Consider the following 26,005-nt stretch of genomic DNA (forward strand, 5'->3'; position numbering starts at 1 on the left):
AGACACATAAATAGGTGTTTTAAAAAAATATGAATAAGGCACAAGCCTTGAAGCGTAGTGAGGTGTAAGCCCCAATATTTTTATGGTATAATTTTAGAAAATATAAAACTATTATAACTAGTAAAAAACATATTTGCTAACTATAAATACATATATATATATATATAACAATTTATTCTAAGTAATAATAAAAAATAAATTTATAAGTTATAACTAAAATATAGAATATATATGCCAATTTAATTTATTATATTGTAGGTGTTTCCTTGACTTTGAACACACTAACTTATTCACCAAAAAAAGCTTTTGTAAAGTATGATCAGTTTTTTCTCGATTCATCTTGTTTGGTAAAGACCAAGCATACTAGTACAATAATCAAATGCAAGATAAATAGCAGTAGGTAAAAAATAAGAACATGGATAATTGTTTTTTCATTCCACTGTCTACATAATGTTCCCAAATCTCTTTCTTTAGATAAGCGTTAAGCAAAAGTACCACAATAATGAATAGACTTGGTTCGACAAAACCCAAATTTGAAAGTACATAGACTTTGTATGGATTCTTCCATTGGGTACAAGAGCACACCTCATGTGGAGTTGTAGGACTTACTAGGGAAGCGGCTTAAGCCTATGGTGGAAAGGTGTTAAAGTCATATGCCCCAATATTTATAATGTGATATAATTTGATAAATTGTTTAGGCTTTGTTGCATCTAAAATATTTGTGTTCACTTAAGTAAATGAAATTTGGGTATGTGCATGCTTTTCTACTTTTTGGGCAAGTATTGGAAATAGGAGCACCAACATATCTTTAATGCTATGTATTTTCAAACTTATGAGTATTTAGAATAATTTTTACAATATGCAATTTGTGATAGGTTCTAAGTTATAAATAGAACCAATGTTTTGAGTTTTATGTTGAATAAGATTTGTATTGCTTACTTGCCCTTGCATAATTTGAGTATCACACCTATTTTAAATTCCATAAATAAATGGATGTTAAATCATTATTAACTTTGAGCATGATATATATGATATATTGGAGACTGGATTTTTCAACTTGTTTCACAATACATAGTTAGTATTTTAGGTTGTGGTTGAAACAATATCCTTATTTATAGGACTATTAATAAGTCAAGTTGTAATTGAATAGCATACAAGTTAAATTTTTAAATTTGTTCTATTGTATATTGAAATAATATCTTTGTTGCTGAGTTTATCATTAACCGCTAATAAATATTGAAATAAAATAAGTGCATGTGTTATGGTGCTGTGTGCAATCAAAGGTACAATTTTATTTATGATTGGGTTTTAGCACATCCTCAAATCTATCTCCATCACCAGCACTAGTTATGGAGATTGATGCAATGGAGTATTCTATGAACACTAGAATATCTTAACAGGATGCATTCATGCAACAAACAATCACACGTTTCCTTTTTGTGGTCAACTTGAGAACAAAAACTATGCAATAAACACAAAAAAATGTATCAACAACCATGAAAAAATGCTGTTGCATCTAAAACATAAGTGCAAGATATAGCTATTAAAAAAATAACCTATAAAAAGAAAGAGGAAATCATGAAATACACTTCTTGATGAGTGAGCTTCCTAAACCTCTCTCTCTCTCTCTCACACACACACACACACACACACACACACACACATATATATATATATATATATATATTATACAAAATAGAAATCATAGATGTATGTTGCATCTTCTCAATCAGATCTTATACATGTACTTAACACATTTTATAAGAATCATGTTTTTTGGACATCAAAAAAGGTTTTTTTAAGTCATGAAATTTTTGTACATTATGAGTCATTGATTTTTGAAGATCTTAAAAAGCCTACATGTATGCCATAATCACATATGAAAAACTTGTTTTTCACTAAATAATGATTGTAGATCATATCTATAGGGCGTGATCAATGAAAAAACACACAAATTTTGAAAATTTGAAGCTTCTATTAGGTGGGAGTAGGTGCTTTGGGAGCAACCTATCATTACTAATATATATATATATATATATATATATATATATATATATATATATATATATATATATATATATATATATATATATATATATATATATATATATATATATATATATATATATATATATATATATATATATATATATATATAACAAGGCACTAAATATCAAGGCTCCAAAAACCATTTTTCTATCCAAAATGCATGATCCAAGTGTTGATTTCTAGTAAATCAATTATGTTGAATACATTTGTATGGTTAGAATTTCAAAAAAACACCGAATCTGATAAAATGTTTCATTTAGTACCGCAACATATTTGGCACGGATCCTATATTATATATATATAGTAACGGTAGGGTGCTCTGGGAGTACCCACCTAATAGAAGCTTTAGATTTTCAATTTTCTTAAACATTTTTTATTGATCAAACCTATAAGCATTATTTAGTAGAAAACAAATTTTGGATCATGTGATTATAACTTATATGTATGTTTTTTAAGACCTTTAAAAATCAACAACTTAAAATGTATCACACTTTCATGACTTAAAAAATCCTATTTTATGTCCAAAAAACATGATCCAAAGCATAATTTCTATAAAACAAACTATGTTGAATACATCCATAGGGTTTAATTGAGAAGATACAACCTACAACCATGATTTCTAGTATGCGAAGCATTACTCATATATATATATATATATATGAGAAACCCTTAACAATGGATGCAAAAGTGCCCACTGTTTGTGAACACTTCTCTGCTGCTGATCTCGTGTAGATCAGTGACGGCAATTGCATTTTAATGTAGAAAAGAAATTAGTAGCGGTCATGACCGCCGCTAATTCATTTTTTCTCCATCATGCATTAGCAGCGGTTGTGACTGCCGCTAATGCCCCAGATTTCAGCAAATCAAATGCCTAAAGCATGTCTGACCCTTGTTCGATGGAGAGGCCATCCATTGTTACAACCTCCCCCGTATATATATATATATATATATATATATATATATATATGTATATATATATATATATATATATATATTGTGTGTGTGTAGGGGGGGGGGGGTAATGTTTGGTGTCATTGAAGACACCAAATTATATGAAACTATTGAGCTGAAAATCGTTTTATATTTCTTTCATAGATTAAATCCGATAGAAGTGATCGACAAGTTTTGTTTAGTCGAAAAATGGGTTTTGAATCATATGATTGTGACACATAAGCAGGTTTTCTAAAGGCTTCAAAATTAATAGCCCACAATGTACTAAAATTTCATTACTCAAAAAATAATATTTTTGGATTGAAATAAAGCTTTGATCTTTAGCAAACAAACCATCTTGAACACATATGCGGTCAGATTGAGTTGATAAAGCTTGAACCCATGATTTCCAGCTCAATAGTTTCATGTGCCTTCAATAGCACCAAATATGATACAGTAGCTGCCTATGGCAGCCTACAGGGAAGGGTGGTTTCCATGTTTTTCTCAAATCTGTCCATGATGTATTCAACATTGTCAATTTGCTAGAAAATGCACTTTTTTTATATTCACACGGAGGAACCACCCCCAGGATCAGAGGCCTAGCCATGCTGGCTATGCCTATCATACTTACGATCATTGTTATGGCAGCGTAAAACTCCATGGGCTTACCCCTTGCCTCCAGAGAATCGCTACACTTCGGCTTGTGCAAGGGGTGGAGCCCATGTGATTTGAACTTAGATTGCCTTTCTAGCGGCCTGGGCCCCATCCCATTGCACTAAACCCCTTTGGGGCCTAAGAAACAACAGTTGTATGGTATTTTTTGATAAAAAAACATGAATTTTAAGCCTTAAATATTTATAAAGATTTTGCACCATTGATTTTCAAAGCTTTTAAAAACCTACTTGCGTGTTGGAATCGAATGATGCATGAGTCCATTCTTATAAAATCAAATGCATATATTACATCTATAAGTTGAGATTTAAAAAAAACATGGAAAAGAACCCTTTGCCATATAGGCAGTGATAGACACAAATCGGTGTAGGTAGCTACTCTTTACTATATATATAGAGTGAGTGGTAGTTGCTTAATCCATGCATGCTCCATGGAATCACACTCACATTGAGCTTCCATCATGTGCACGACTAAAGGACCCAATTATGCTGAGACCACCTTTAGCGGCACTTCAAAGCACCACTAAAAACAATACAAAAAATGATGAGCTCATCTCCATAGGGGCTTTTGGGGGTGTTTTGAAGCGCCACTAAAGCATCATTTTTTTGAATTAAAGCATTTTTGCGCACTGACCATTCATCACGTTCGCGAGATGAACAGCCAAAGTGTGCATTCTGTTTAGACAACTATGGATTAAACAGCTATCACTTTTCTTATATATATATATATATATATATATAGTAACTAAAATATGAGAACTATAAATATGAGCATTTTCAATGTTTTTTTTGCAAATCCATGAGGATGTGCTTGGCATGGTGAATTTGTTAGGAATCAACCATTGGATCATATATTTTTGATGAAAAAATATAATTTTTGAATGTTTGAATATTTATGAAGATTATGAGCCATTGATTTTAAAACCTTAAAAAATCACGTTTATGGATCAAAATCAGATGATTTAAGAGCGGGTTCTTATAAATCCAAGCATGAAGATTACATTGGTATGATTTGATTCAAGAGAAAAGAACAAAAAATCCATGAAAATAATAGTTCACACATTAGTTTTCATGGTGACTCTCTCTCTCTCTAGAGAGAGAGAGAGAGAGAGTTGTTGCTGCAGTCTCTATTTATAGTGAGAAGGTGAGAATATAAACTAATCATAGCCATTGATTGGTCAACATAGGATGTATCTCATCATATGTCGCATGATACTAACCCTGCTCACCTCATCCAATTAAACATTGACCTGACTGAGCTTTACGAGCAAGCAAGCTCCAGCTTGACTCAAGGATCCATAGGATACACTGGTTGTGTTATTTATCTTGTAAAGTTTGGTTGGGACGGTTCAAACTCAGGTCAAGTGAGCCAATGCTGTTGGGTCCATCAAGGTAACATTTGTGGAACCAGTACAAATTTGGATCAGTCTGACGAATGTGTGTGTTTTCGCACCATATATCAGCAGGAGCTTTAGCTCTAAAAGATGGAGCCAGTCGGCTCGGCGCCATGGCTCGCAACCGTCCAATTAATTAGGGATGTCAGGTGATCGGATTTTATCAGATATCCAACTGAAGTTCGACTCTGATTAGCCAGATTTGGTATATGAAACTATATCCGATTCCAATTGGATGTGGATATGTTTTTTATTTTTCACTACTGAACATATATTCAGATTTGATGGATATCAGAATCCTATTGCATAAATAAAAATCAGATTTAGGATGAGTTTTTCACCATCCACATTAGAATCCAAATCCAAATCAGTTTAACCAACACCCAATCAATCCTATCTAGTGTTGACCTCATCAGACCCAAATTTTAACCATTTACATCTAGGGCTGTCAACAGGTCGAGGTCGAGTGTCCAACCTACCAGAATGCACCCGAATCCTTCCAAATAATAGATTGCCAAGTTCAGCTTTCTCAACCATGAAAATGAAATCTCAAGCCCAGAATATACATACAAATAGGGATGGCCATCAGGCCGGACCGAGCCAGCCCAATTGGGACCCAATAAGAGCCCAACCGATATTCAGGTCCGAGCCGGCCTGACCCAATTATATTTGGGCTTGTGTCGGGCCAGGCTCTTTAGGCCCGACTCATTTAATGGGATTGACCTATCAGGCCCTATGCATTTGCCACATAGGCCGAGCTGGAATCGGGCTCGGACCCGACCCGACACTGGCTGCTGTGTACCCGACAGCCTGTCTGGCACCTGGCCTGATGGCCAACCCTACATATAGGACACTACGGTCAGGTCAGGTACCCAGCAAGGAAACTGGTACAGGTAGGATGCCAGCAAAAATCATAAGTGAAACCTATCTGACATATTGCTCGGGTTGGGTTTGGGTGGACCCAAACATTAGTCGAGTGCACATTTTTTATGCTCATACCCAAAAATTCGAATTCCAGTTGAATAAAGTACCATATACATACCTGACCTCTTGACAACCCTAAATTACTTATCAAAATAGGTCTGTCAACGGGTCAGGTACCCGACCATCAAGGTAATACCTGAACCTGCCCAAATAACAAATTGCCGAGTTCGGGTTTTGTGCATAATTTTAAAATTTTATTTGTATTAAAAATACACATAAGATACTTGAGTCGGGTTGGGTACCCAGTAAAAATCATGACCCAAACTTAGCATGCATATTGCTTGGGTCGGGTTGACCCAAAAATTATAGAATCAGTACTTTCCATACTCGTACCTGAGAATTCAGGTTCGGGTCAGGTCCAGTACCCAATACAAACTTGACCCAGTTACTACAGCGTTACGTCCAATTATAATAACGCTTGACCCTTTGTCAGGTACATGAGATCAGTGGATTTTTTCAAGTCCTGACTATTTCATAATAAAAAAGAAGCTTCTCTTACGAGTAGTTAACCGAACTTGACAAAGAATAGTATTCCAGACACGTTGGGACAGCTATTCAACTCTCTCTCTCTCTCTCTCTCTCTGCCAACCACCAACTTCCGCCCACAAAGGCTCCGCTCATTTGGTAGGGGGTGACTTGTGAATGTCACGAAGTTGACAGGATGCCACAAGTTCAAAACCCACGGGTGGCATTCCTTACAGCAAGTTCGAAGCTGAGTGTACTTCTTTTCAAGGTTGTTAAATGCGATGAGGCGAAGCGAGGCGTTGAGCCTGCCCTTCGCCTCTGAGGCGTACGCCTCTAACAACTGGACTGGAAGTGAAGCGGTGGGAGGGGAGGCAGTAGGAGAAGGACCACGCGCCCAGCTGGTATTGAAGCGAGGGCCCCCCGCTTCCGGTGGTCGGAGAAGACTGAGCAGCCAACGGCAAAGTTCGCCACCAGGGAATTTGTAACCGGGGAACTGTGATGAAGGGCAATTTGCGCATCACAGCAACGCCTCAGTACCTTGAGCGTGCACCTTGCCTCTGAGGCGTACGCCTCTCACAACACTGCTTCTCTATGTGCAGGGGGGCCTTCAACCCGAGGCCAGCCAAGGTGCAATCCTTGACAAAGGGTTTTTTTCTTGAATTATTTAAAAAAAAAAAACACCAACCCTCCCAATCCCCACACACAACCACCACCAACAAGGCCTGATTCCCAATCCCCACACACAAATCAAGCTGAATGCCCAGGATCGAATCCCTCTGTCACATGGAGAAGCTGGTAGGGGTCCGCCTAACACCCAGCTTGCCTTTCAAAAAAAAAAAAGCTTGGTGAACACACTATTTTGGGGTAAGGATATAGTTAATACAAATTTGGACTAATCGGATTTGGCTAATCAGACACAGGTTTGAATGAGAAACGGCTAATAATGAATCAGAATAAACATGTAAACGGATTTGGATATCTGTCGGATTGAGTTATGAAATCCTAAACTGAAGATTCATGATTCAGTTTTCTTAACCAAATCCGGATCTGAATTTGGATCGGATATCGGATAAATCCGATCCGTTGATATCACTGTAAGAAACCAAAAAGAAAATCACGCCACTTCGGTGACCCACCACATCAAAGTTGCGTGGTATTATAAAAACGACTTTACTCCTGGAGCCGTTAATCTCAGCGATGGACGGTTCATAGGAAAAAACAGTCAAAGTCTTCCAATGAACCCCAAGCAAATGAAAGACCAAAATAGCAAGAGACGGATAATTTTCTTTCTCGTTATTTTGGCAAAAGAATCAGGGTGATATCGTCATTTCAGGTAAGCACAGTGTGATTCTCGCCACACATCTTTGACTTTGACGACTAGCCTACAGCGTTCAGACACCGCCGGAGCGTATAAAAGCCGGGGAGGGAGGATTCCTCGTGATCTCCACGCGACAGGGTGAAGTTTCCGGCGGAATCACCTAAGATCGACGGTCTAGATTTGTCCTCTGCCACTGATTTCTTCGGAAGGGACGTTCTCGAGGTAAGAAAACCCCACCGGATTTCTTCTTCCGTCGAATCTGTTCCTATTTCCCTTGTTCGTCTCTCGGATGACGACTCGTGGCATTTCGAGTGCTTTGTTATGGCTCTGCGTGTCGATTTTGTGTCAATTCCGTGGTTTATGTTGTTCCGATAGTTCTTTACTGATGAATAGAGGAGTTTTCCGAGTGATTTTTGGCTCTGATTTTTGCGATGAAGACCTGATTTTTTGGAGATGTTGATGAGAGATGAAATTGATGGATTGATAACATCTGATCTGCATGCAACGAATTCTTTATGGATTTGAAGGATTTTGGCGTGGTTTTTGTGGTTCTAGATGGTGATATGTGGTCGATTTGTTGATTTTTTCGACTGTCTGATTATTTTGCTACTTGATGATCTAGGGACTATTTGTTTTGTTGATTGTTGATGTTATTATTGTTTCGGTTTTGTTAATGGCTAAATCCTGTTTCTGAGGGAATGGTGAGTTTCATCCATGAACTATCTTTAGCGGTTTATATGAATTCGAGATGTAGTGTTTTTCCGGTGTTTTTATTCGAAATTTGTAAGGATTTGTCATAAATCTGATTGCATCTCCAGAAGAAAGTGGATGAACTAGAACACCGCATCCCGGCATATCCCATTTGCCAAACATGCCGAAAAACCATGAGGATTGTAAATATTTTTTTGGCGTCAGCCTGTCCTTTCCTATATCATTTCACGTTCTGTGAGGGTTTCATGGTGGTCTGGTCTTAGTGCGTTCCAGGTCTTGGGTGTTTTAACTCATAGATTATCAAATACTTGTTCTTTTAAGATGAAACTTTAGCCTAAAAGGACTTTCCCGGGACAGCCTGTGTCTGTTGTGATTTTGTATATATTATTCATATCGATTGTATATATGATGACACAATCCAAATCTTTATGCTTGATTGCCAGGAGATGCATCTTCCACTTAATTTCACTTATTTTGGTTGCATGGTTCAGGTCCTTTGAACAAAGTCTTCCAGTGCTATGAATTTTGTTTGGAAGTTGAATAATGGAAGTACTTTTTAGTGGCATCTAGAGCTTGATCCGTTTTATATGATCTAGTGATTGGTACAACCGAATCTGAATCTTATTGTTGCTCAAATGATTGTGTTGGGATTAATTTTGATCACATGTGCTAGCTCTTGTTTTAACATTTTCTTCCAAAGCTTTATTTGTAGGCTTACTTACTTTGAGTCTTATGTAACTTATTCGGTAATTTATAACTTGTTTGGCACTCCATGATTGTGCATCGCTTTGTAACTTTCATGAGTCTTGATAACAATCCTCAAATATATCTCTGATTCTCTAAACATTTGTTGTTCTTGAATTCTTGCTATTAGTCTTTATTTTCTTTCATGATATTAACACAGCAGATCCTTGAAAGTAAGTTTGTTCCTAGAATATCTCATGCTCATCGTGCTCTTGTTGCGCAGGCAGCATCACTTGGGAATGGAGTTTTGTCTTAGAGGCTTCAATGAGCAGTCATCATCAGAGCAGTTTGCTCATCAGGATATTCAAAGATGTCCATTCTTGAGAAACATCAACGAACCCACAAACTTTTCCTTCTCTTCAACTTTGAGTTTCCCTGTGCCTGTAAGTTTTATGCAAATGATCCTTTCTATCCTTTTTAAGTCATTGAATGTTGAGTCAGATAGTCCAACATGCTTTTAGGTTCTGTTATCTGATAGGCTTTTCATTGACTTATGGCATACTCCCTCCAATTTTACTTGGATGACCTGATTGATTTGATCAACTTATTGCAAACACTTAGTCACAGTTTGTAAATATGTGAATCAATCTGACTCGAAACTTAGAAGCCTCGAGTCAGATTGCTGATTTCAAACCATGGTGGCTTGCAATTAAACAGTTATCTTTTGGTCCCTTGCTGGTAGCTATTTCTTATGTTTTTCAATATCAATTTTCAGGCGAGAAGAGCTAAAGGGCCAATTTTCGAGGATGGGCCTAATTTTGACATGGCATTCAGGCTTTTCCATGGCCGTGATGGAGTTGTTCCACTTGCAGAAAGATCCTTTCCTCAGCCAGAAAATTTGGAGCCTTTGGAGCCTGAATCTGCTCCAAAATTTAATCCGCTGGCAGCGAAAGCAGCAACAATTAGCCTTTCAGCTTTTGGGACAGGGGGGCCCTTCAGTTTTGATTTCTTTTCTGAGAAATGGAAGAAACAAGCACAGAAGCCTTCGTCCAAGAAAGAAACTTCTCAACAGGTGAGGGATTTTGTTGACCTGATGTTTGTTCATGGCTCCTTTGAAGAATTGAACTTGGCATAAGGGCTATTTTCATGCTTAACTTCCACATGCATAAAGCCTCTCCTGTTGACTTGACTGTTAAAATATATTAAAATCAACATCTGAAAAGTCAGTGAGCCTGTTTTTAGATTTTGACTTAATCTGATAAGACAAACAGGTTATCGAGGAATGAGTCAAAGTGAAAACTAGAGAAAAATGGAAGGTAACAGTATTTGGGACTTATCATTCCTGAGGAGAAAATAGATGTTGTGTCTATCTCATTTGTTTTGGCTATACAATTCACATAACAAATTGTACAAAAGGAAATGAAATGTCCTTTAATTCAAACAGCTCTTTCTAGGCTATATGCACTGATTATTTTGCATAACTAGATTGGAATGAGGCTCACTTGGTTGTATTCAGTTAAGTTATTTAATTAATTCAATAATAACAATAGCTACAGGTAGGGCTGGTAAACGAGCTGAACAAATCAAACAGGGCATCTTCAGGCTTGGCTCATTTACCAATGAATGGAGCTCGTGATTTGACTCATGCTCGTGTTTATGTGAGCCGAGCTCGGCTCGATCCTGAATGAGATGAGCCTAACACGATCTGGCTCATGTAAAAACATTTCATGTTATTTATATATGGAATTATATATATATATATTATACTTAATTGTTCACATTTTATGCACAGATTTTCCTTGCATCCTTCTCTTCCTGAATGAGATGAGCCTAACACAATCTGGCTCATGTAAAAACATTTCATGTTATATATATATATATATAGTTCACATTTTATGCATAGATTTTCCTTGCATCCTTCTCTTCCTGAATGAGATGAGCCTAACATGATCTGCCTGATCATGTAAAAACTTTTCATGTTATTTATATATGGAATATATATATTATAGTTAATAGTTCATATTTTATGCATATATTTTCCATGCATCCTCTCTTTATATGTATATTTTATGCATTCTTTTCTTATATATATATATATGTATATATATATACACACACACACACACACACACTGGTACAATGCCCGTGTAAATGCACGAGAAGGAAAACTTCAGAAGAATTGTTGCATCAAGAATTTAGAGAACTATAAAATGAAATTCTCATGATTCAGGAAAACATCAAAAGAATTGTACAGGAAGAGTTATGTTTGTAAAGAAACTGAATAATGACGAGTGTATCATCAAACTATGCTCTGAGTATCCGACAAAACACTCTTTAGCAGCGGTCTTTGACCACGACTAAAGCTCCTGGCAGAAAAAGTCTTTAACCACTAAAGACCTATGTCACCTGGGTAGTACGACACGGCAATTCCAAAAAATGTGGGTATGGGGACACGGCTATATATATATATATATATATATATATATATATATATATATATATATATAAAATCACATAAATGCAAAATAAATTCAAAATAAACTGAATATAATCTAAATATATATTATATACTGAAAATATAAAGTCATAAACTGAAAATATAATTATATATTATAAATTGAATCCAAACTTGTATGTAGTATGTACGAAGGGTAAAATAGCGTGTCTAGGTGTCAACGTGTGTCGATACTGGTACGAAGGGCAAAATGGAGTGTCAGTGTGACATAGCTAAAGACCTGTTTTTCTTTTAACGTGTGCCGCTGATTGCACGTGCAATCAGTGACACACGCGCATCCGACGTGACAACCTACTCTCTCTCTATACACACACACACACACGAGCTCTCCTGTACTGAGCCGAACACCCTGTGTTCGGGTTCAACTTGTTTAAGCTGCTTGTGGCTCAGCTAGCCGGCTATACAAACCATTCATGGACGAGCCTTGTCACAAGCTGCTCGGTTTGTTTACCAGCCCTAGCTACAGGTCTCACAATGAACTATTGTTTCAATTTGAATCTTCAATAGGAATGCCAGAGTTTTGCTCTAGTTTGTAGAATTTCTTGGGGAATATCCTTGGTTTTCTTGTCTGTTTAGGTTGATTAAAGGAACATTTTCTTATTTAGCCCTCAGATTGAATTGATTTCCAGCTAAAAACTTAGAGAATATGCTCATGATTCTACACAGCAGGCAATGGACGTTGACAATTATATTTTCTCAGGGAAACTCTCATGAAGCAATGAGCAATGAATGGCTTGAAACTGGAAACTGCCCAATAGCAAAATCCTACAGGGCTGTAAGCAATGTCGTGCCGCTCATTGCCAAAGCGTTGCAGCCACCTCCAGGCATGAAGCTCAAGTGCCCGCCTGCAGTAGTTGCTGCTCGTGCAGCTCTAGCCCGAACAGCGCTTGTGAAGACCCTAAGACCGGAGCCGCTACATGCAAAAATGCTAGTAATTGGTGTGTTGGGAATGGCTGCCAATGTTCCGTTGGGTATATGGAGGGAGCATACAAAGAAATTTTCTCCGGCTTGGTTTGCTGCCGTGCACGCTGCAGTTCCATTCATAGCAATGCTGAGGAAGTCAGTTCTTATGCCCAAGACTGCAATGGCATTCACAATTGCAGCGTCGGTCTTAGGTCAGGTGATCGGCTCGAGGGCAGAAAGGCTCAGATTAAAGAGGATAGAAACAAGAGCCAGTGCAAAATCAGCAGCAATGCCCACAGAGGTGTTGGAACTGACAAGCAGTGGGGTTGCCGTTGCTGGGCCTCTTGCAACTGCAGCTAATGGGAGGACTACCTACCCTGAGTACCAAAATGGGTGTTGCGGAATGTATGTGTGGGACCCGCTGACGCTGAAGGCAGCTCCACAGTCATCTGCACGGGACGTTTGCTTCTGACGACGGTCTGTGGTGAGTTCTTCTGGAAGAGTCTGATTTGGGGTGTATCTGCATGCTGTTATGGGGGGCTGCAATAATAAATTTAAGATCATAATTTGTTCCAAACATGATTCACATTGTTTTTAGTAGTGTCAATTTGTTCCCAAACCAAAGCATCTGCAATTCTTTCTAGGCTCTGTTTGGAGCCTTGCAATGAGATGGAAACATGGTTTCAGTGTGGTCAAAATATCGTTTTGCCAACGTGTGATGTTAAGAGATGGAGTTGCCAAACAATCCTCTCGTGAGAAGTGTTGAGATGTGGTGTTGGGCATGCTAACACCAGTCCCAAACAGCAAGAGAGTATGAGAGCATGTCCGAAACCACGACACAGCCTCCGATTCAACGCTCCCAAACATAGCCTGACCATCATTGATGTTTGGAAACCGGATTTTGAGAGATGGGCCTTTTTCATCTGCATCTTCATAAAATCGTAGTTGACAAACCCTTTCATCACCCATTCTCCACTCCTATCACCTCTCTCATCTCCCCTCCAACACTGTTTCCCAAACAGAGCCCTAAAGTCTGCTTGCTTCTCTATGGCTGAAATTCTGTAAAAAGTACACGTGTGTTTGTGGGTGCATTTGTGCATGCAATCCTGCACGCTTCAAAAAACGATTTTAAATGTGTAGGATTAGATAGCAAATGCACCATGCCACTCTCATCTGAGTGCTGCATCTGCCAGGCCATGCACCGGACCCGCTCTTCAACTTTTGGATCCAGTGTTGGGTCATGCTAGACCTGACCCCTATTTATCATGCTGCTTGCATCCTTAGGGCTGCTCTCTCTCTCTCTCTCTCTCTCTAATGAGGAGAAACCCCCCGATGTGGTTCGGACATCCTATTATGGGTTGAAAGTTGCCACATTGACCATTATTGCTTTGTTTTGTGTTTGCAATGTAAAGCTCCACGAGCACCTCCTCTTGTCCGTGGGGATAGTTTCTTGTTAACTTCGACCTTGCAGCAAGGGACACACACCCCAAATGTCGAACTCATAACATCGTTCGACCTGAACGTCTTAATCCGGCCCACCTACCAAGTGTGTAGGCTACATCCTAGGAGTGAAAACCCAAGGTTTAGAGGAAGTTAGAGACAACATGAAGGAAGGTGGAGCAACTTGAAGTTTGCCCTGAGTTGAAATGGAAGAAGTCGGACCTAAAAGAATCACTTGGAAAGACAAGCTGTCTGGAGGAAATCAACAGTATATTTGTTCAATTAAACCATAAAGTGATTCATTCGTAGTTCGAATCCATGAAAACTTTCATATATTATCCAAACCACGTTTCTAGTGTCACATTTTGTTTCAATATGCTATTTTCTTCTGCCTATAATTAAATGCCAAATATCAATTGCCATTTTCAAATATCCCACATCAATTGTCAACCATTCCCCACATCATCCTGTTTTATTTAAACACAACTCATTTTGAGAAAATAAGAATACTCAAACGAATTAGCTGAGACTGGGGCTCATGACAAGCTGAGTCAAATTTTGAGCACTTACTAAACCAAAATGAGCCATCTTGAACAAGGCAAGCTCACGTATTGAGCTTCTTTGCTAGCCTTCCTAGAAATCGGCTCATCTACACATTATTATGCTCTCTCTCTCTCTCTCTCTCTCTCTCTCTCTCTCTCTCTCTAGAACTACCACGTGAACTAGGCATTTTTGACATTTGTTTTTGCAAATTTGACCATGCAAATGTGTTCAGCATGGTGAAATTGCTAGGAAGACTGTTGGATTGTGTATTTTGATGAAAAATATGATTTTTTAGATGGTCAGATATTTATGAAATTTTTGAGCAGTTGATTTTCAAGCCTTAAAAATCCTACTTATGCATCATAATCAGATGATTCAAGAGCCGGTTCTTATAAAATCAAGCACTTGGATTACATTAGTATGGTCAGATTTAGGTGAAAAGAATTAAAAAGCCATGAAAATATTAGTTCACATGGTAGTTCTCATATTCTAGTGGTCAGGCCATTTCCTACAATTTTTTTGCCAATCATACCATGCAAGTGTTCGGCATGGTGAATTTGCTAAGAATCGACTGTTGGATTGTGTATTTTCCATAAAAAAATACAATTTTTGGATGCATGAACATTTATGAAGATTCTAAGTTGTTGATTTTAAAGCCTTGCTTATGCATCATAATTGGATGATAGAGTTGATCCCTATAGAACTAATCATGTAGATCACATCTGTGTGGTTGGATATAAGAAAAAAAAAACCCCCATAAAAATCACGGTAGTTCTCACATTTTAGATAGGAGGTTATATTTGGTACTAATAAAGGAACCAAACTATTGGGCTGAAAATCATAGGTTCAAGCTATATCAACTCAATATGACCTCTCAATCTGACCACATAGGGGTGTTCAACATGGTTTGATTGCTACTAATCAAACCTTGGATACCAACGGGGGGCTCCACTTGTCTGGTAGGAGCAGTTAGTGCAAGTTACCTTGTGTTGGGACGTTGCAAGTTTGAATCCCAGTGGTATCACTGGTAGGGGTCTGCCCTAACCCCAGCTTGCCCTTCAAAAAAATAAAAAATCAAACCTTGGATCATGTTTTCTTAATTTAGAAATATGCTTTTTTGAGCCATGAAATTTTATTACATTGTAAGCTATTGAATTTTGAGACCCTTAGAAAACCTGCTTACATGTCACAGTCACATGATTCAAAGCTCATGTCTACTAAACAAACCTTGTAGATCGCATCCATAAAGTCAGATCTGCAAAAAAAAATCTAAAAATTATGAAAAGAATAAGATTTCTACTCGATAGTTCCTAAACAATCCATGTAGATCACATTCATAGGGTATGATCTGCAAAAAAAATCTAAAAAATATGAAAAGAATGTGATTTCTACTCAATAGTTCCATAGGAATGCTTCTTTTGTTCAATTTTTTTTGGTTTTGCTTGTTTCATTAAAACTAACATTACATATGCGATCTATATCTTTTCTTAGTGGGAATCATCTCTTAAATCGTCCAATTACAACACCTAGTCCGAGAAGCTGGGAAATTTGAAGCCGCAAAGGTGAGGAATGTTTTCGAAGCTGTTAGAGAGCATATGGATCTCATCATTTGACATAGGATGGGTTTCGGTCTACATTCAATCCTAGCCGTCCAATCAACCACTAGGATTGGTCCACATTATCACCAGGATGTGGACTGATCCTAGAGATCCAGATGCATGGTTGGATTGCTAGGAATGGCATAAGGCACATGTCAAAAGATGAGATACTTTTTGTAGAGTGCATGTGATCAGAGTCATCGGTCGAGCTGAAAACCCAATTTTTAGGAAATTTATCAAATTAGGGTCGGTGGGACCCTTCAAAGCCAGGTTAGATTAAAATCAATGTGTTCAGCATTCTTAGTTATTCAATCAGGAATTCGGGAATGTGGTTGCACCTGATATGCATTTGTTGGTTTTATAATATGCTGATTTACATGGTCCTACCGTATTCATTTGCAATGTTAATTGCCATTACTTGTCAAACTTGAACCATGTTCTTTCAAACACCTTTAGCCTTTGAATTATATGCTGTGAAGCAAGGTTATCAGAGTAAGGAATGAGAATAATTTAAGATCTACCATGTCATCATTCTATAGATACTACTGTTGAAAAGCATACCATTCATGCAAACATAATAAAGAAAAGAAAGAGAGTATTTATGTGGTTTGGTCTTATAAGACCTACATCCACAGACACCAAAAGCTTGATTTCTATTATGCAACTTCACCTATATATATATATATATATATATATATATATATATATATATAGGTGAAACAAGAGAGTACAAGAAAAAAGAATTGATTACATGGGTAAAAAACAAAGGGCCACCTTGAGCAATGAAAGAGGCCTCCTTGAAACTTTAAACATCACCTTGAAACCCAAGGTCACTTTGAAACCCCAAACGTCACCTTGAAACCCAATGTTACCTTGAGCCTTGTGACATCATTATTCATTTCTGGTGCCTTGATACTGCCAACTCATTAACTACTTCATGGAAACTGATGCTATAATTGGTTGTATGTAGGGCCTGCAAATGGGAATAACTCTCTCTCATTTTTTATTAAGTATTGATAATACTTTTGCTTGGGAGAAAGATTGATAGCTTTCCAAAGATTTCATTTCTGGAAAGCGAGAGAGGAAGCGAGGCACTTTCAAAATTTTAAGAAGCGGGAAGCACATAACGACTTAGAAGTGAACCAAAAATCATTTCAGAAGCCACCAAAGAAGCGAGCGGAGAGCGAGGGAAAAGAAAAAAAAAGAAAAAAGTAAGAAAATAAAAAAAACAGAAAAAAATGAAAAAATAAGAGAAAGCAAAGGAAAAACGAGCTTCCCATTTAAGAGAAGCGTGCTTCTCAATTTTTTTCGCACTTCTTTACACATTTTGAAAGTGCCACATTTCACGCTTCCCCATATGGTATAGCACCATTGTTTTGTGGGTAGCTTGGTTTCTTTGAAATCTGTGTACCACGAATCAAGAGCATTTCCCTTAACCTTTTATGATTGTTGCAGATTTTAGAACAAGATATATGTTTGGGACAAATTTTTTGATATGCATGTGAAACTCTTTTTGTGTTTGTGGTGCCAGAATTTGCAATGTGCATGCCTAGAACAGATTGTCTAATACCATGTGAATCAGAGTTCTAAAAGCATGAAAAAAATGGATGAACATTACATAAACCATACTTTGAGACAATTCAAGTACCCCAATGGCAGGCCTAAGCCATCCATGCCCTACATGAATGCGCTTTATGATAGCCATCCCTGTCACACAAAAAAACACAACGCAAACACACAAAAGAAAAATGGAAAAGACAAACAGCAATAGAACAATATCCAACTTCAAAGCAATAACAAATAGACATGGTTCTGCACCTCTTAAGTTGAAAATCAAAACTTAATAATAACACCTTAACCTGGATCAGGATTTTTACCAATATGATATTGAATAGAGTTTCGTGTATGCATTCTTTTATCTCAACTTACAAACACTATAAAGTGACTTGAATCCTCTCTAGGATGAGGATGTGCAACATCAACACCAAAGATTACTAAAGGTTTATCACTGACAAGTGAAATGAAATAAGTAAAACTATAATAGATGGCCACTAAGGGCTACAAGAAATTACAAATACAATGGTCACCAATGGACCACAAAAGAGAGTCAAAAGTAAAAAAACATGATTGTTTTAATTCACACAAAATGCTTAGATAGGCATACATTACAATAGAGAGAATGACACTATTAATAGAGCCAAGCAACAACAAAGGGAGGCAATCCAACTACTGCTTTCAACAGTCATAAATATGACTTTAGGAACAGTCCACAGTTCAACAACTAGTTGGACTGCCCCAAATGTCATATTGACCGACAAATAGAAGATAAAAAATAAAAAATACAAAAACAACAAAAAGAAGCAAAACAATCTAATTAGGTTGTTCCTATTACAACAAAGGAAATGACCAAACTATACCTTATATATAGTCACTTGTATTTCTCGAAGAGATTTTCAAAAGTTGATAAATTTCGAGAATATCTCGACAATATTTAAAAAATCAAATAAAAATTATAAAAAATAAGTAAAAATATTAACATAGAAGAATGAAAGGAAACTAAAATAAAGAACTTAAAATAGAAAAGATAATTTGATAAATGAGCAACTAAGTTAGCTTTAAAACCCTTAAAACACTTTTCTACTTTTATTTCCTATTTTACCCTTTAAAACTTTTTAAAACCCTACATTTTAAAGTTATAACTAATCTCTCAAATGCCCTTTTTTCAGAAACAACCCCTCACAACACTCGATTTAGGGGTTTTCTCATCATTTTTTGTATTTTTTGAAAACAAGAGCTTTTGAAAAAAGTCATAAAATGTGCAAAACATATCAATTTAATTTGGTTTTTGAACCAAATCAAACCAAAATTTGAGGCCAAGTTCATTTTTTCTTTAAATTGTAGAGATTTAAAAAAAAAATTATCTATAATAAATTTGAGGCTTTTTAAAAAAACCAGAATATGAAAATCATGCAGTTTCTATAGCGATATATCTCACGATATTATCGTGAGATATGTAAATTACCAATATATTGAATATATCGCGGTATATTCCCATTACTAATGTTTGGCTTGAAATTGCTGATATTTTTGCATCATTTTCAATATATCAGTGGCTATGATATAATCATATTTTAACACTCCTGCTCAAACTTGCGGTGAGATCACCAAAAGTTTGCTAAGAAAAAAAATATGGTAAAAAAAGTGCATATGGTAAATTAATAGTTCTTTTCAAGTGTTCTTCCTGAACGTAGTGGCAATCCATTTAAATGTGCTTGATTTTTTCATGAAATGTATGATTGTTGGCTATATATGTGCAACTTTTGTTATCACAACATAGTTTTAAAGGTTTAAGACATCTACTCATATATGTGTAAACAAAAACCTTAGCCACTCAACCTTAGTTGTTGTTATCACCCTGTATTCAACTTTTGTGAAAGACAATGATACTTTATGATACTTTGTACATCTTTAGGATATAAGGAAATCACCTAAGAATACACACAAACCTAGAGTTGAGTGCGAGTTATTGGGATATCCTCCTCAGTCAGAGTCAATATATGCAATATGATTTAATGATGAAGAAGAAGATAAAAATATTCCTTTAGATATAATAATTTTAATGTATCAAACTATTCTCAACACATCACTTATGTGAACCAGAGTTGATGCATGATGAAATTGACTTGTAGTATGCATTGTATGCACAATATCCGTTCTAGTGACAGACAAATATGCTAGTCATCAGTAAGTTGTCTATAATGAGTTGGATCATCTAAAAGACTATTTCAGTTGTCATTTTGATGTTGATCACTTCTAGAGTATCAACGTGTTTTTCATCTATGATTCCTGAATGTGCAACTATATTCGCTACAAATTTTATATGGGATAAGATGTACTCTCTTGGCAAATAGGTTAATACCTAAACAATATCTCAAGAAACCAAGGTCGGTCATATCATTTTTTTTCTTAAGCATAAATTTAATTTCTTCAACTCCTTTATTATTACTCTCAATGATGATCATATCATCAACATACATGAAGAAAATGATGAGTTGTGTCAGTATAACATGATTTAAAGGCAAGATCTAGCATAACTCTACTGAAGTGATCATACCAAGCTTTATGAGCTTGTTTAATCTCATATAAAGCTTTATAAAGGCAAAGAACCATACTTTTCTCAATACTTAAACTAGGGGAGGATCCATATAGTCTTTTTCATTTAAATTATCATTTAGAAAAATATTCTTAACATCTAATTGTTATTTGCTAATTTCTAATGTATGCTACAACAACTATAGTCCTAATCGTGGTCATACAAGCTACTGGGGCAAATGTCTCCTCATAATCTATACTGTATTCTTGGTAATACTCTTTTGCAACTTACCTAACTTTGTATCTTTCTAGTTAATTTTAAGAACTCACGTACATTCTAGTCTTCTTTCCCTTAGGAAGATGTTAAAATTTCCAAGTATTGGTTTTAGGTAATGCCTCTAATTCCAAGTTCATAGCATTAATCCACTATTTTATGTCTATGGCTTCTCTATAACTTGATGGCTCATTGTATGAATGAATAGCTAAAAGACATACCCTATAGTTGAGAGAAAAGGATTGATAGGACACAAACTTATTTGGGGCTCTAGAGAGATGTTGAGTTCTCCTACAAATATGTTCCTCTATTTCAAGTGTTTGACTATATTTATCAAGTGCACATAGATGCTCCCCATCATTTAGTCTAGTATAATGTAAAATTTCATGAGTAGGTTATCTATCAATACTTTGATCATTGTGCAACTCCACATTGTCATAAACATTATCAACATTCTCACTAGAAGCATTGATTTCAACATGGTTATTTTGATTAGGCAATAAATCAAACAAGCATACTAAGATTCATTCTTAGTTTCTTAAAGATCAAATCATTTTTTTGTCTTCAAGAAAATTGACATTTCTAAAAACATAAAGCTTATAATTCTTTAAGTCAAAACAATGATAACCTTTTTTATTATCAGCCTATCCAAGAAACACACATTCAATAACTTTGGGGGTGAATTTGTCTTATTTTTCAAGAAGAAGAAAACACTTGTATAAAAAACTCTTAATGTCTATAAATCTGAGTTAACTTTATAAAGTTTTTAAATTGGAGATTTTTTTTAAAACTTTATAAGACATTCTATTTATTAAACACACCACGGTGAGAGCGTCGTCAGCCCATTTTTTTTTTAAACTTACTTTTGAAATAAGCAAGGTTCTAGTTGTTTCACTAATTAATATGACATTGCTTTCTTTTGACAACTTTATTTTGTTGAGGGGTTTTAGGATAAAAGGTTTGATGTACAATGCCATGGGTTTTCAAATAGTTTTAAAATTCATTTGAGAGGAATTCTCCTCCTAAATCAAAGCGGAAGGTTTTGATATTAGTCTTAAATTAGTTTTTAATAAGGTGATAAAACTTTTTAAAACACGAGAATATGTCATATTTGAATCTATGAAAGTAAATCCAAGTGCGTCTACTATAGTTATCTATAAAAGCAGCATAATATGATAATTCACCTTTTGACATAATGAGTACATTCAAATGCACTAATTCAAATGATTCAATTGACAAAGATGTTCTAGATCCAAAATGGAACATTTTTATTTTACCAAGTATATAATCATTACAAGTGATTTTTTTTTCTTATAATATTTTTTCAAAAACAGAAAAAAAAGATAATTTTGACATACTTGGGTGTCCTAATCTTTTGTGACAAATATCTAAATCATTTTCTTTGATATAGTTACAAAAAGTGTCTTTGGAGAGTCATAAAGAGTCTATATAGTAAATATCTCCTCTCCCAATCAACCTCTTTGATTGGATATCCTCAACCCAACAAGCCTTAAATGAGAAGAAAACCTTACATTCATACAAGAAAATTTGATAAACCAAGAAAAGGTTCAAATTTTGAAATGACTAACTCTTGTAAAATATTTTTTTTTGGAATCTTTTAAAATGATTTTAAAATTTTAATACTTTTAATATAAAGAGAGGTTTCATCGACAATGGACATATAAAAAATAAAAAAGTAGAGATTCACTAGGTGTCATATGAAAGTCTTACTTGGAAGAGAAGATGTAGACACAACATCACTGAAAGTAGATGGGATAAGTTTTAGATATGGTTGAATAGCCTCCACAAGTTGAGCAATAAACAAGTCTTTGATGTCATTTTTTCTTTTGCTTGTCTCTTCTTGTTTGAGAGTTTCTTCACTTACTACAACTATTTTTTTTAGTTTAGAGAAATCTGGTCTAATGTGCCCCGGTTTATTACTAAAGTGACAAATAATTCTCCTTCCTCCATTATATTTTTTTCTTAAAATCTCTTCTTTTCTCAAAGTGAGAATGTTTATACATTTTTATATAGTTTTTGAGCCTTGAGATGATAAATAATTCTCCTCCCTCTTTATTTGACTTGTGAATGCCAAGTCTTCTCTTTTCTTGACATACTTCGGCAAGAGATTCACTTATAGGAAGAGGTGTAGTTCTATAGAAAAAAGATGTTTGTACTTTCTCAAATTCTAATCTAAGGCCATACAAGAAAGAAAATTTATTTTTCTTTTGAGTTGTTTCATTCTTATTTCTATTGCCCGTCCTTCTCACTTGGGTTCAAACATGGCTAGTTCATTCCATATAGAAGATAAGAGATCATAGTAATCTCTAACACTTTTATCTCCTTGTTTGGTAGTACATACATTTTCTTGACAAAAGTATAGACATACAATATCTCTTTGAATGGATGTACTCTTCAAAAAGACTTATGCATCACATGCTTTCTTGAATTTGATCATGTTGGTAGTGATTTTGAGTTCCACGGTATTCATAAACCATGAAAATATTTAAGCATTTGTTGTTTTCCAATCCTCTAACTTATCTTGATAATCTTTCAAAGCTTGCTCTTTTTCTTCAATGGTGAGTGCTTTCACTTGATCTCCTTTCATTGTTAGTGTCAATTGAGGTTTGGAAGTGAATCCATTGACAAAACCCCATAACTTCTTTATTTTAATGTGGTTTTCATAACGGTTGTTCACATCAAACAGTTATTCTCATTAAGCTTGAAGAAAATGATGAAAAACTCTCTTTCACCTATGTTCATGATCAAGGCGATAAGTTTTGTAGGAGAAAAATGATGATCACCACCAAGAAAGAAACTTAATAAAAAAAATTCAAATTACAAGAGCCCATGAAATGAAATAAGCAAAGCTACAATAGATAGCCACTAAGGGCTACAAGAAATCATAAATACAAAGTGATCACTAATGGACCAAATACACTCTCACAAATGAGATACACTAACACTTTACAAGAGAGCGAAAAGTAAAAAATATGATTGTATTAATTCACAAAATGCTTAGACAAGCCTACATTACAATAGAAAGAATGACCTTAATTATACAGCCAAACAACAATAAAGGGCTGATGAACTGCCTCCAATGGTCATAAATATGAGAATAGTCCACGGTCCAACAACTAATTGGATGCCCCAACATTCATATTGACTAAAAAAATAAAAATAGAAAATAGAAAAACAATAAAATAAAGAAGCAAAAAGAAGCAAAATAGCCTCTATTAGGTTGTCCCTATTATAGTAGAGAAAATAACCAAAATACCCCTTATATATACATATAATCATATTTTAACAAGATGTCACAATGTTGTCTTTCATATAACAGCTTTCATGTAGAAGATTTACAAATTTCAATGATCTGTAGAGTTTTATCAGCCAAGCTACTACTATCCATAATGAAGCAACCCTCAATAAAAGCCCTTGGTCTTTCAACACAAGAAGAGCTTTGGTTTCTCCATCAATACCATGGATTTTTTTTTGAATGCTACCAATAAGCAAAATAAGCCAGAATCAACAAATATCTTGCCTAACTTCCTTTAAGATGAATATCAACATTCATCATATCAGTTCCTCAATAAGGCCTTCTTTATTTTAATTCAAGAAACATGTGATATATTCTTATCCCAGGACCTCGAACAACATATCAAAATTATCATGATCCCATGCTTTAAACTCCACTTACTGTAATTTAGTTTGTTTATTCCTTGTAGTTTGAAATATATTCAAGATTTTACTTTCCCTTGGTTATAATGGAACTATTCTTACAATGAAACCAAACAAAAAACAAATAGTACAACTCTTTAACAAGCAAAATTTGTAGTCCAAAAAATATACTTCATAAACATAAAAACATTTCATTATGGAGCACCCAACTACAATAACTCAGAATAAACTCATTTGCAACTATATGATGATACATATTTGAACCATATTAAAGAAGAAACAAATGCTTGAAAATGTGGTATTCAAAATCTAGGAAGTCAGTTATGCAGTAACCCAAAACAAATGATATACAATCGAGTTGGTAAGGCCAACTCAACATTTGAGAGGCAACACATCTAGTGATGATTTAAGAGAAGTATATTTTGCTTTGAAGCCATGTTCATATACATGTGAGTATAGTGACATGGGATAGATGTTCTTTATCTAGCTCTGATCTGACCGCTCAGTAATTGCATCAAACACAAGATTCTGTCTGTCCTCTATAGGAAACTAAAGACATGTTCACTTTGCAGAACTAAGTACCAATCCAGCCAAGTCCTAGAAAGAGAAAGATTAATGCAACATCACAACCTGTCAACCTGAAAATTCAAGAGTTCTGCTTCTCTACAATTTGACACAAGAACTACACCAAGATGGAAGTGCAGAAAAACATGATACAAGAATGATCAGGCTAGGACGGAAGAACAGAGAGAGAGAGAGAGAGAGAGAGAGAGAGAGAGAGTAACAAAACGAAGAAAAAGGATAGAAAAAGGGAGTTAGCCCCAAGAAAGAAAAGGCAGGTGCCAAATGAACTCTACCTTTAGTGGTAATTTTATTTGCCACAATATTGTAGTCAGTTGCAGCTTCCACAGGTTGATTGCCACCTTACATGTCCACCGACAATTTCAACGAGCCAGACGCTAAATGTATGTCAATGTTGATCTAATTTGTTGTAGTCAAAACGATCAACATAACTATACAAATAAAGCAAGATTACAATGGCCAAACTATACTATAAACTAAATAGTTTGTTTGTTTTATACACTTGTATGAAATCTTGTCTGATTCATTTGTTTTTCTTTTGGTTTTACAGAAAATGAGTTACGCTTAAACTATAAAGGAAGGCGAGTTCTGTGAGGGCCGTAAGAGTTTCGCTCTGAATAAGTTATGCTAAAAAGTCACTGCTAAAAAATTATACATCAGAGAGTTCCTCTAAGTGGTGACCAAAGAAAAAAGAGATTTATTATTTCTCCTTTTAGGCGAAACTCATATTTGCCTAAGGGTAGAGTTTCGCTAATTTGTTATAGATTTTATTGTTATATTTCATAGGAAGGATGTCATCGTCCAAATCTAGAGTTTAGTTTTTTGGTTGTCAAGGTGAATGTTAGTTACCCTTTTAAATGTACTTTCACTAGAAAAGAGTTTCACAATAAAGGATTATAGACCAAAGTCATTTTTTTCATTTTTAGCAGAAAGGTAAAATCATCAAAAAAATTTCCATATTCAATAAAAATCAAGCAAGTAGGTATTTGAAGAATATTACAATATCTTGCAGCTATTTTGTGCCATAGCATCATTCTTAGAGGTAGTATGGTCATTTTCTGAGATAGATGAAAATTAACTTATTGAACCAACCTGTTTGCTTACATGAGAGAAGTTTTAAAAGTAGAAAATTTTATCCCAACTGTTTCACTTGATCAAGTCTAAATTTAAGTCT

The 26,005-nt window shown here is 35.5% G+C and overlaps 1 protein-coding gene across 1 annotated transcript; it reads left to right on the plus strand.

Annotated features, from left to right (window-relative positions):
* Window positions 1-7,894: 7,894 nt before the first annotated feature.
* Window positions 7,895-13,201, plus strand: LOC149822521 (uncharacterized). Its single transcript, XM_089981606.1, has 4 exons — window positions 7,895-8,033; window positions 9,490-9,649; window positions 9,982-10,278; window positions 12,422-13,201. The coding sequence occupies exons 2-4, from the start codon at window positions 9,506-9,508 to the stop codon at window positions 13,094-13,096; spliced, it is 1,116 nt and encodes a 371-aa protein (XP_089837732.1). The 5' UTR covers window positions 7,895-8,033; window positions 9,490-9,505; the 3' UTR covers window positions 13,097-13,201.
* The last annotated feature ends 12,804 nt before the right edge of the window (window positions 13,202-26,005 follow it).

The sequence above is a fragment of the Nuphar pumila genome, chromosome 11 (assembly GCF_984573655.1).
Source record: "Nuphar pumila chromosome 11, dmNupPumi1.hap1.1, whole genome shotgun sequence".
Lineage (NCBI taxonomy): Eukaryota > Viridiplantae > Streptophyta > Magnoliopsida > Nymphaeales > Nymphaeaceae > Nuphar > Nuphar pumila.